The sequence below is a fragment of the Phalacrocorax carbo genome, chromosome 3, assembly GCF_963921805.1.
Source record: "Phalacrocorax carbo chromosome 3, bPhaCar2.1, whole genome shotgun sequence".
NCBI classification, from domain to species: domain Eukaryota; kingdom Metazoa; phylum Chordata; class Aves; order Suliformes; family Phalacrocoracidae; genus Phalacrocorax; species Phalacrocorax carbo.
Genome location: NC_087515.1, coordinates 124,670,125 through 124,682,391, shown reverse-complemented (window position 1 = coordinate 124,682,391; position 12,267 = coordinate 124,670,125). Strand labels below are relative to the sequence as shown.

General features: G+C 45.8%; 1 protein-coding gene across 2 annotated transcripts in view; it reads right to left on the bottom strand.

Annotated features, from left to right (window-relative positions):
- Nucleotides 1–5,674, bottom strand: part of TFAP2B (transcription factor AP-2 beta) — a 33,392-nt gene extending 27,718 nt beyond the window's left edge. The window contains exons 1-3 of one of the 2 annotated variants that reach the window (XM_064448227.1): nt 5,512–5,674; nt 1,512–1,538; nt 1–221 (exon numbers count right to left, since the gene is read on the bottom strand). The exon at nt 1–221 is cut by the window's left edge and continues 238 nt beyond it. In XM_064448227.1, coding sequence (XP_064304297.1) covers nt 1–221; nt 1,512–1,538; nt 5,512–5,592 — 329 coding nt within the window. In that variant the 5' untranslated portion in view covers nt 5,593–5,674. The remainder of the gene's footprint in view (nt 222–1,511; nt 1,539–5,511) is intronic. The other variant, XM_064448226.1, reaches the window with a different exon arrangement.
- Nucleotides 5,675–12,267: the final 6,593 nt, after the last annotated feature.

The following is a 12,267-nucleotide window of genomic DNA, read 5'->3' as shown; positions in this document are numbered from 1 at the left end:
GGTTGATGCAAGGGGTTTAGGGAGTAGGGGTCATTGACATGGGAGTAAGGGTCCTGGCTTTGGTGGTAAGGAAGAGGCTGGTAGGGGGGTGGGAAATAAGGCGGCTGGAAATCCGAGGATGGGGTGTGAGAGAGCGGAGGAGCGCTGGAGTAGGGTCCCTGCGAGACGGATCCCAGCTGGGACAGCCTGGAACTGTGGCTGGGCACTCCATCATGCCGGTCCTACAAGCGGAATGAAATAAAAACAACAAAAAAAAGAGGACCTTTTAGGAAGAATAATAATAATAAAGAGCATAAAAGGAGCACAAACCCACCCCAAAATAAAATAAAATCGGTCGTAAACTAGGCTTCAGATTTGCCCCCCTCCCCCGCCGCGGATTAGAAATGTTCCAGTGTTTCTCACCCGGATCATGTCTATTCCCAATAACTATCAAGAAGGGGGAAGGGGGGGGAGGGGGGGAGGGAGAAATGCTAAATGTCATAATTAAAAATGTAGGACTGGTGCTCCATGTGTGCATGATCTGTGACTTCAGTCCAGTAACGCGATTGCCCCTCCAGCAGCCACCCCAAATAAAATAAAAGGTAAAAAATAAATAATAATAATAATAATAATAATAATAACAACAACAACAATAATAATAGAACCCCCAAACCACCCATGCCTCCAGACAACCCACCCCTTGTCCTGCCTAAAGTTTCCAAACATCTGTTTATTCCCTCTGCTGAAGTCCTGAAAACTCAAAATCACCAGCCCATCTTCACGTGGAAAACACCAAAAGGAAAGTTGTACTTCTCGGAGGACCCCGAGGTAAAGAGTTGCCCGAGAAAGGACTTAAAAAAAAAAAAACAACAACAAACAACCAAACCCAAAAGAGAACAAAAATCACGGGGCTGTTTGTATAAAGAGAGTCCACCCCTTAGAAAATATAAAATAAAGTAAAAATGTAACATCGGTATTGACCAAATCCAGTCGCTGTGATTTCTGCAGCAACTTCCAGTGTCTTTTGTCTCCTTTTCCAATATTATATTCCGGAGAATGGGGTGGGGGTTAATTGTAATGAAAAGTCTTTGGGGTGTGCGGGGGGACGGGGGGGGCCGGGGGGGGGGAGCGTGTGGAGGCTTCAGAGAAAAGGTGGGAGAGGAGTTTTGTCCAACTCCATCGCGCTGAAGCTGCGATGTAAAGTAAACAATCAAAAATATCTATCCCACGAAGTGGAGCTCAAACCCCCCACAAGCAATGGCACACATGGCTTAAGAAAAAAAAAAAAAGAAAAGAAAAAAAAGGGAAAAAAGTTTATTTTTTCCCCCTGCTCTCCCCCCCAAAGTCCCCTAGCTCAAATCGAGAACACACAATGCAAAAAGGGAGAAGCAGCTGCAAGCCTCCTCCAATTATTGTGCTAAATTACCAAGCCAAAGGCGTTTAAAAAGAGAGAGAGAGGGAGAGAGAGAGACAACAGATCGAGAGAGAGAGAGAGAACATGCAATTCTAGTACAACATGGATCCAAACTCACCATGGCGGAATAGGTGTGGACTAACATCTGGAAATAAAAAAAGTCTTGTGATGGCTAAAAAGAAAATAATGGTGATAATGCTAATAATTGGAGGGAAAAATATCAAGGAGATCTGCAAAGGGACGTGTTGGACACAGGAGAACAGCTTGAGATATTTCGAAGTCTATCCATCAAAAAAAAAAAAAAAAAAGAAAAAAAAAAGAAAAAAAAAATAGACCAATGTCCCCAAAACCGAGCCTGGAAACCTCTGTCTACAGATATGATTTCCCCCTCCCTCTCTGTTTTGGTTGGGTTTTTTTCCCCCCTTTTTTTTCTTTCTTTCTTTTTTTTTTTTTTTTTGCCTTTGAGCTCCCAAATACAATCCTCTTCAACCCAAGGCTAGGCTCAGACTGCTCCGCTACCCCTTCCTCCCTTTCCTTCTCTACACCGCCTCATAATAATTGATATTCATGACTATTAATATTACACGACTACTTTAAAGGGAGAATGCAGGACCAAATGGAGCGTGAAGCTGGCAGCCAGCTCGAGAGCTCCCCTACTATTGTAAATGACGTTCATTCAGTGGAGAATTACTAGATGTAATCAGACGAGGGGGGCTGGCAGGGGCAGAGTTTGGGGAAAGGGAGAGGGGGGAAAAAGTTTAGCAAGGCAGAGGCAGAACTTCAATTAAGTCGAGCGGAGGAAGAAGAGGAAAGTAGACGCTGCTGAGCTGGAGCGAGGAAGTGAGATGAAGCAGTGCTAGAGGCGAAGAAGAAAAAACATATCTCCTTTTTTTCTTCTTTTTTTTTTTTTACATTTAATTATACATTCCTAATACGAGGAATTGATTGCTTTGGTGCTTTTGTTCTCGTAGGTTTTGTTTTTCTTTTTTTTTTTCTTTTTTCGTAGCAAAAGATGAGGAAAAGAAGCTTTTCTAAACCTTTCGCTTTTTTATTTTCTTTTTTCTTTTTTCCTTTGTGTTTTTTTTTTTTTTTTTTTTTTAAGAAATGGGAAAAGAAACGTGCGATCACTGTAATGCCTCTTTACAGCGGAGATTCAGCCTTTCTGGTGTGTGTTACAGATCGTATTTATTCGCAATAGCCAAATAAATACTGGAATCTGCCTTAAGTTGGGCTCCACTTATTTTTCCTGAATCTTGTTCCTCCCGCCCGATATTTAAAAAAAAAAAAAAAAGTGCATATATATCCCGATTTTCACCCAAATGTAAAATGTATGCAGTGAATTTTAAAGGATAGTAAATTTATAGTTTCGAGGCAAAGCCAGGGGCGATATAAAACCTTTTTGATGTTGCAGGAACCCGTTCAACTGGACTGTCTGCCATTTCTGTTAAAGTTCAACTTACGTTCCTTCCTAAATAGACTCACACTTCCCAGAGCAGCCCCTCCCCGCGCACACACACACACACTTTTGTTTTAAGAACAGATTCAGCTGAAGTGCCTGAGACGCCCCTACCAGCTTGTTGTTAATTATAAATTGGAAAGAAGGGGGAGAGGCACTTTTTTTTTTTAAAGATAAATCTAGAGGGCTTCAGCTCTTAAAAATAAAAAACTATAATTTTTTCTCTCTCCTTTTTTTTTTTTTTATTTTCTTAAGGCTACACGTTCCAGACTGGCCGGGAGCGCTCCCCCAAGTTAGGGTACACCCCGCCCGCGGTCAGATCCCACCCAACCGCTCCCCCAAATCTGCTTCTCTCCTCCGGCAATCTGGAAACCCGAGTGTCCGCGACGCGCACAGCGGCTTCAAACCCCCCGTCAAAAGAAGGGTGGGAAAAATAAAAATAAAAATACCCAAGCCCAGATCCCCGCCGTTCCCCGGCTTGGCTGCCCGGGGAGGGGAGAGGTTTCCTCGCCCGCTGCAGAGACAATGGCCGGGCTGCGCCTGGGGACGGGGGGGGGAAAAGCAGCGAGGGCTCAGCGGGCCGGGGATCGCCGGCGGGACACACGGACACACAGACACGCGCACACACGCCGGGCTGTGCTCGGTTTGCCAGTTGATAATTAGCCTGACGGCAGCTTTGGGGAGCGGAGATGGCTCTCCCGGGCGGCCGGCGGATTCCCTCCCCGCTTCCCTCCGTCCCGTCCTTTCTGCGGCCGTGACAAGCCGGGCTGTGCCCTCCCTCTGCCTCTTCCTCCGCTTTGCTCGGGAGTTTCCCCGCTGTAAGTGCGAACGCGCTCCCGGAGGGGGGGCTGCGGCCGGCGCGGCCCCGACGGCGCTTCCCCGGGCGCGCTCCCGGCCGCCCCTGCCCGTACCCAGCCCCTGCCCGTACCCAGCCCCTGCCCGTACCGGCCCCTGCCCGTACCCAGCCCCTGCCCGTACCCAGCCTCTGCCGGCACCGGCCCCTGCCCGTACCCAGCCCCTGCCGGTACCCAGCCCCTGCCCGTACCCAGCCCCTGCCCGTACCCAGCCTCTGCCGGTACCCAGCCCCTGCCGGTACCCAGCCCCTGCCGGTACCGACCCCTGCCCGTACCCAGCCCCTGCCCGTACCCAGCCCCTGCCGGTACCCAGCCCCTGCCGGTACCGGCCCCTGCCCGTACCCAGCCTCTGCCGGTACCGGCCCCTGCCCGTACCCAGACCCTGCCGGTACCCAGACCCTGCCCGTACCCAGCCCCTGCCGGTACCCAGCCCCTGCCCGTACCCAGCCTCTGCCGGTACCCAGCCCCTGCCGGTACCGACCCCTGCCGGTACCCAGCCCCTGCCGGTACCCAGCCCCTGCCGGTACCCAACCCCTGCCGGTACCCAGCCCCTGCCGGTACCGGCCCCTGCCCGTACCCAGACCCTGCCGGTACCCAGACCCTGCCCGTACCCAGACCCTGCCGGTACCGACCCCTGCCCGTACCCAGACCCTGCCCAGCCCCTGCCTGTGCCCAGACCCTGCCCGCACCCGGCCCCTTCCCGGCCGCCTCCCCACGGCTCAGCCCCCGCGCTGGAGCTGGCGGTTCTGAAAACCGAACACCCTCCCCCCCAGCCCCCTCCACCTACCGCGCGCAAATGCTTCCCCCAAATTAAAAAATAAAAATAAAAAAGAAATATTTAAAATTAAAATATAATTTTGCAGAGCGCCTTTCCTTACACATCTTTTCCCCCTTCCGGAGCAAATCCAGCACGCTGCTTAACTTACAAGAAATGAATTCGCGGAGCCCGTTTGGGAAAGATCCGGGTCAGGAAACCGTGCAAAATTAAGAAAGGTTTCGCCGTGTTTACGCTGTGATTTCCCCCACCCCCCTACCCCCCTTTGGTCTGCTTTTTGAGCTCGAAAATAACGGCGAGGTCTGAATAAAGCACACAACTTTTCGTGTCCGCGGACTATGCGGAGCCGCCTTTGAATATATCTCGTCGGGTGCGTGTACTCCCATACGTGCAAGAATGTATGTGCCGCTTAATTAATGCGAGCATATGTATACGTACACATTTTATCTGTTGGTATATACGTATAAAAACTCCTAAAACCCGTATCCGGTTGTGAAAACAAGAAAAAGAAAAAAATAAAACCAAATCCAAACCCAATTCAGGTTGAGTTTAGCTTGGAATTGCAAAATAAAAAGTAAAAGAAAGAAAAGAAATGTATCCAGTCCCTGAGCACCAGGCTGTGCTTCTCTTCTATTTTCAGCTTTTTTTTTTCCCCTCGACATTTGTCCATATTTAATCGAATTATATTTAATTCTAGGTCTAAACAATAAAACTCTTCCCTTTAAGTTGCCTCATTCCAACCCCCAGATCATTTCTTTGATGTTTTAAATCGCATCAAACAGCTTTTCCATGAAAAAAAAAAAGTTTAGGACTTGGCATGCTGAACACAAATATGCAAATAAATAATCATTTAAGCATTTACTCTTGCTTTCCCGTCTCTATAGTTGCGTGTGTTGGTGTTTGCATCTCTCTGTCTGCCTATATGTACATCTAGAGCTATATATGTATTATATAGCCATGCCTATATCGATATATTAGGTGTATATTTAAATATATATATACTCTCTTACTCATATGCATATTATATACTCACCTCATAGATATCTTCATACTTGACATTTTCAACCAGTTTCCAGAGCATGATGGCAGGCTGTTCTCTAGGAGGTGAGTGCATTCATGTGAAGAGCAGATGTCTGGATTCTCAGTACTTCTCTGTCTGTAATGATCCATCTATAATTGGAAATGGGGGACAGACACCAAATCCGACGTTCCTCTTCCATCGCAACTTATATCTGTTGTCTGAAACAATAGGCTGCAGAAGTCTACCTCAGTCGGAGAGTAAAAAACATTATCTGTTACATAGTTACATATATCTACAGACATATATGTGGCTATATATATACATATACACACTTATATAGACTTAGGCTTATGTGCAGGCATATAAAGATATATACATATACGCAGTTGCACGTACACAGATGCACATATACATGCACGTATATCTCTGAACATACAACTTTTTCCATGTACAGACTTAGATAATTCGACACATTTATATATGTAAATTATATATATTCCTGGGTATGTAGGCACATGTATACTACACATTACACGTGCATGTATGCATACAAACCTCGTCAATTTATACAGGGGCGTATATAAATGCATATTTCTGTATATAGTTCTACACCTACACATATATGCGTGGCTATACTGTGATTAAATACACATATTATATAGTGCATATATCCGCTGTTTTAGTAGATGGATGGGTGGGTGGATGGATGGATAGATAGATAAAATGGAGAAATTAATGAATATTTTTTCGATCCTATTTTTATTAAAATAAAGAATAGGTTGCCTCTGCACTAGGCAATTCATCATTTACAACGAGATATTATGCGTTTCCCCACATGCAATACGCTTTTATTTACATGTCCAGAAATTATCCTCTCATCTGCAGTAAACCACCAAACCAGCCTGTCGTCAAGCACATTGAAGCAAATCTAAAAGGAGGAAATTTAGATCAATATTTTTCATTTGAAAGCCTTACACTTCAGACTTGGGCTGTATATTTTATAACTTGGAAACACTTTCTCCGGGAACAAAAACAAAAAAAAAAAAAAAGAAAGAAAGAAAGGAACAAGGAGTTTAGCAAACCCTTCTCCGCACACATCTGAATAGCAATTAGCTACTTTCTGAAAACGATTAAAAACAGAGTTGGATTTGAGCGCTTCCCGGGTAGCTCTCGGTTTGGAAGGGGAGAGGAGGAGTTGGACCATTTTTAACCTTTATTTTTTTTCCCCCCCCAGGCAAACCTTCCTTCGCATTGTCCTTTTTTTTTTTTTTTTTTTTTTTTTTTAACACGTTGTACCGCAAAGAGGCGACCTATTCTGCAGGCGAGCAGAGCCCATCTCTGCCTTTGAAAGGAAACAATTGAGCTTTGCAGTGGGCTGGTGCACCAGGAGGGAGGGGGGGAAAGGGAAAAAAGAGAGACACAGAGGCAGAGCGACAGAGAGAAAGAAGGTGTTTCTAAATTCAAGGTCCTGTCTCTGGAAATTTCAAGCTCTGTGTGTAAGGATTCTATAAATCTTTGTTATTCTGCATGGGATCCTATGGGAAAGTGCATAGTGTCCTTTGTACTTTCAAAGGTCCTACAGGTAAAGGCGCTTTTATATATATGTGTAATCTCGAAAACGAGGAGAACTTCATCAGGAGACACTTCTGGTGGTTGGTTGGCTGGTGGGAAGGGTGGGCTTTTCTTTTTTTCTTTGCTTTGGCCTCAAATTAAAGCAGAAAGTATAAATTCATCCCTTTTTCTCTCAGCCTCCACACCCCACCCCCCCACCTCCCCGTTTCAGAGTACATCTTCCTCTTAAAACTCAACCCTCAAAAGGCCAGACAAATAACAGCCAGATATTATAAGAGGAGCTGGACAACGGTCTTGCTGGAAGTTGTTAAAGCAGATATGAGTTGATGGGATTTTTTTCTCTCAGCACAGCCACCGCTGCCCAGAGGAGGAGGAAAGGGCACATCTTCGAGTGGGTCGGACAGACCATGTCAACCGAAGTGATAGTGTAAAAAATGCTGAAAATGAGAAGGGCTGTACCCCGTTCGCATGTGGATGTGCCGAGATAGTCATGCGGCCACCCCATATGGCTCATATAGGACACGGCCGTGCCCTCATGCACCTCTAGATCTGAATGGCCCTCTTAGAAAAATACCAGGCTCATAAAAGGCCAGTTTGCCATTACTTTTGTTAAAGTCTTTGAGTCATGTCCTGGAAGGCTGGCACGGGGCAGAGTCAATGTGCTTCGTGACAGCTAATGCTTGACAATTTCGTGGCGCCCTGAATTAAATATGCTTTACGTGCTGGGTGAGTGGAAAGGAGGGGAGAAAAGGAAAAAAAAAAAAAAAGCTAAAATAGATTTGACGACCACTGGCTCTCTGCTAACAGACGGTATAGGCAGTAAATCCTTATTTTCAGGTCCCACTATTATTATTATATTTCTTTGCACTTGCAAAACGTGACAAGCGTGTCTCAAGTGATCATTTAGAAGATTAAATTGAATAAAGGTTCTTCGCATTTTTGGTGCTTGTTTTGCCCCCCTCCTCCTGCTCCCGCAGCTTCCTTAAATCTAATTTAGCCATTTCAAACAGGAGGCTCGCACCAATTTATACCGAAACGTGCAATAAACGCGGGTTCCAAGATGCGAGACTCGGAACCGGCCATTACAAGCTATACTTTCAAACCTAAAAAAAAAATAAGCGGGGGGGGGAGGGGGAACCAGCCGTTTTCGGCAGTTTTGGGGGATGCATTTACAATCTCTTCGAACGAAAAGCCTGGCTTTTCCAGCGGCGAGCTGGGCAGGGGCACTGCAGCCTCAGCCTGGCGGCTGTAATTGCAAAGGGATATTTTATACTAATTTTTTTTAAAAATTATTTTATACTGTTTTTTGTCACCTTCACCTACAGCCCTGCTCCCGCGGAGGAGCCCCCCGCCGCCCCGGGCCGGGCCGTGGCCCCGCGGCCGCGGGAGCCGGGCGCGGCGGAGCGGCTTTGAGCGGGGCAGCGGCGCCCTCTGATGGGGGTTCCCTGCCCGCAGCATCTCCCTCCCGACAGCCGCTGCCTTCCCCCCCCCGTACCCAGCGCTGGGAGTTACAAACAGCCAAACACTTCCTCTGCTAGGAATGATGCTGATATCAGTGTTTCCTCCGCTAGGATACAGCTGCAGCTTCTTATTTACACTGATTTTTTATTTTTTCTTAACGGACCGCTCAGTGTTTGAACCTCTATAATTAGAATAAATCTTGTATCCCCCACTTTTAAATGCAGCACGTAGCCTAGGTCAGCTATCCAAATCATCTCGACGAGATGTCTTTTCATAGCCCTGGGAGGGAGAGGGCCTGCAGCACCGTGATGGCCACTTTGGTGAGAAGTCAGGGAAAATAAATTAAAATCTTAATTCAACAAGTTATGCATCTCTCACTGCATACAACATTTCCAGGATTTTTCTTGTTTAACTTTTCCTGCACCTAGTCAAGATCCTGCTTCAGAAATGGACTTTGAATCCTGCTCTGCCTTTTAAATCCAACGTGGGTCTCTACATTGAAGTATATACCCTTCTGTAGCCAAATCCCAGCAAACCTGTATTGTTGGCTAGAATGTAAAATAAATCAATTTATCTCAGCGCCCTCTGCTGCCCGCTGCAGGCTCTCATGTAAAGGCAGCTCTAACTGAAAGTCCAGGCTTTTGGGACGTGTTTGGTACTTTTTCTTGCAAACTAGCTCTTTTTTTCTTGACACTTCCTTACGTTCTCACGTGTATTTCAGAATGCAATATTTTTATTAAAAAGTTTCTTTGCAGTTTAATTCACAGGGGGAAAATATCATATAAGGTTGCAGGTATGTCAAAATGTAGCTTAAATTTACTGCCTGCTTATTCATGGATTTACAAAACGCATTGCTTGGGTGTGCATTTTATACCTTTTCTTTGTGAATAATACCAAGACTCGCCTCTTTAAAAAAGTCCAACTTCCTATATTATTTGCTGGCAAATCTAGTTTCCCTGTTACCTCTGGGACATAACTAGAGTTTTAAATAGAATCATAGAATGGTTTGGGTTGGAAAGGACCTTCAAAGGTCATCTCATTCAACGCTCCTGCCATGAGCAAGGACATCTTCAACCAGAGCAGGTTGCTCAGAGCCCCGTCCAGCCTGAGCATGAAGGCTTCCAGGGATGGGGCATCGACCACCTCTCTGGGCAACCTGGGCCAGGGTTTCACCACCTTTAGTGTAAACAATTCCTTCCTTGGATCTAGTCTGAATCTACCCTCTTTTAGTTTAAAATCACTATTCCTTGTCCTGTCGCTACAGGCCCTACTAAAGAGTCTGTCCCTATGATTTTATGTTTTCCCAAAACCACCAGTGCTCATTCTTTGTGGAGGGACATCACTAAACCCTCTCTTTGCTGTCTTAGATGCCAGGAGTAGTTTATAGCAAGCCAGAAAAGCTCAACCACATGTGCTGAGCCCCATGGATGGGCGGAAACAGTCTGCCACATTCAATGGCATTGTGGGGAAGAGGCTGTGGGCTTTCCCATCAACGGTGACCTCCCTGGAGACATTCTTTGCATCAGCCTCTTTCAGGTTCTTCCCAACACCAGGATCAGGGTGAAGGAGTCACCCTTGGGCATCAGGACCAACCTCCCACTGCCACCCCCTCCATACCACTGCTTGCAGCCAGGGAGGACAGGGCAGAGACGGTAACTCAATCTCAAATATCTTCTCTGAAAAGGACTCCAAACATCCCAGTAACCATGCACAGGAGCGAACAGGCTAGAAAGGGCTGGTGTGACCATTTCAACCATCAGTACTACCCACCTGTGAAAAGAAGGGACAGAAATATCTTTCTGAAGACTAGCAGAGCCTTCCCTATGGTTCAAAAGGAAGCTTTTGTTCAAGAGGAAGACAGTAAAAAAGCTCTGCACACTCAGTAATCACTGATCAGTCAGAGTCACAAAACAGAAACCCCACCAGCTGGCTTGTTGCAACCGTCTTTTGCTCAGTTTTAAGAGCATGTTTATAATGAAGTTTGGCAAACTCAGAGAATACTTTCAAATCCTTGTTGCTAGTAAGACCAGAGTCCTGAAGGTAAACAGTTCATAGGATGTTTGAATGCAGTCAGTCAGTTTTTGGGAGGGCATTTCTGCTGCCTTTGCTTTGGGGTTTTCTCTTTGTCTTTCCTCTCTGCATCTGGGTCTCGGGATGGTGAGGAATTGCAAAGGATGAATGACAGCAAGGAGTTGAGGACAATCAGGGACAACCCTGTGGAAGTCCCAGTCCTTACCACAAGGAGACACTGAAGATACCCTTGATAATTATTTCCAGCTGAGAGAGAGGACACTGTGCTGTTTATTTTTGGCAGTAACAGTAAAATCATTAAATGGCTGGAAAATTGCAGAGAGGAAGAAACTTAAAGGAAGAGAGTAGGAAGAGAGAAGAAATTTTAAAATAACATATCAGCAATTTTTTTGTTTGGTTTTTTTTTTTTTTTAGGATGAGAGTATTCTCAAATATGCAGAAGCGGATAGGTACACAGTAAACAGCATGATACAAAACACTGAAGTTTATTTTGAGCTACTACTAACCAATATCCACTCAGAGCCAGTAAAGCCACACTGATCCAGACTGAAAGATAATCAGTCATGTTGAGCAGAACTGTATTCTCTATTTGGAGAAATAATTGAATTTTTGGATTTTATAGAATCACTTATGTTGAAAAGACATTTAAGGTCATTGAGTCCCACTGTTAACCTAGCACTGCCAAGTCCACCACTAAACCATGTCCCTAAGCACCACATCTACACATCTTTGAAATACCTCCAGGGATGGGGACTCAAACACTTCCCTGGGCAGCCTCTTCCAATGCCTGACAACACTTTTGGAGAAGAAATGTTTCCTAATACCCAATCCAAACCTTCCCTGGTGCAACTTGAGGCCATTTCCTCTCATCCTATCACTTGTTACTTGGGAAAAGAGACCAACACCCACCTCACTACTGCCTCCTTTCAGGTAGTCATAGAGAGCTGAGATCTCCCCTCAGCCTCCTCTTCTCCAGGGTAAACAACCCCAGTTCCTTCAGCCACTCCTCATAAGGTTTGTTGTCCAGACCTTTCATCAGCTTCATTGGCCTTCTCTGGACACACTCCAGCACCTCAATGTCCTTCTTGTAGTGAGGGGCTGAAAACTGAGCACATTGAGTTGTCTAGTCATGATAAAAAATGAGCCCCTATGTCACTCATCTCTCTGTGGTACTCACCTGGTCACTAGTCTTTGACAGAAAGAAACCCAATTTATGCAGCCCAGGATACAGTCGGCTTTCTGGGCTGTAAGACCACATTGCCGGCTTACGTCCAATTTTTCTCAATCTAGTTGTCTCACGCCAAGCCTCAAAAAGCCTGTGGACTATTAGGAAAAAGGAGCCCCTCCAAGTGCTGCCTGTATTGCTATACTGAGGAGCTCTGGTACCCAATTTTATTTATGTACTCTACTGATGTCTCAGTGTTTTATCCCTCTGTACTACCTGTTGTTTTTCTTTTCCACAAGAAACCTGGGTAGATGATGTCCACAAGGACCTGGACCTTGGGGCAAATTGATGGGATGTGTCACCAAACACCTAGATGCAGCTTTGGCATCCCCTCTTCAGAACTGTTCTATATACTCCAAACTCTGCAGAGCAAGAATGACAATCAGATCTCCCAGGTTAAGAGTGAAGAGTGTTTCAGGCCTTTTTTCTCATGCCACTATGTCTTGATCTTTATTTTGACCTGGTGTAGGTGCTCGACT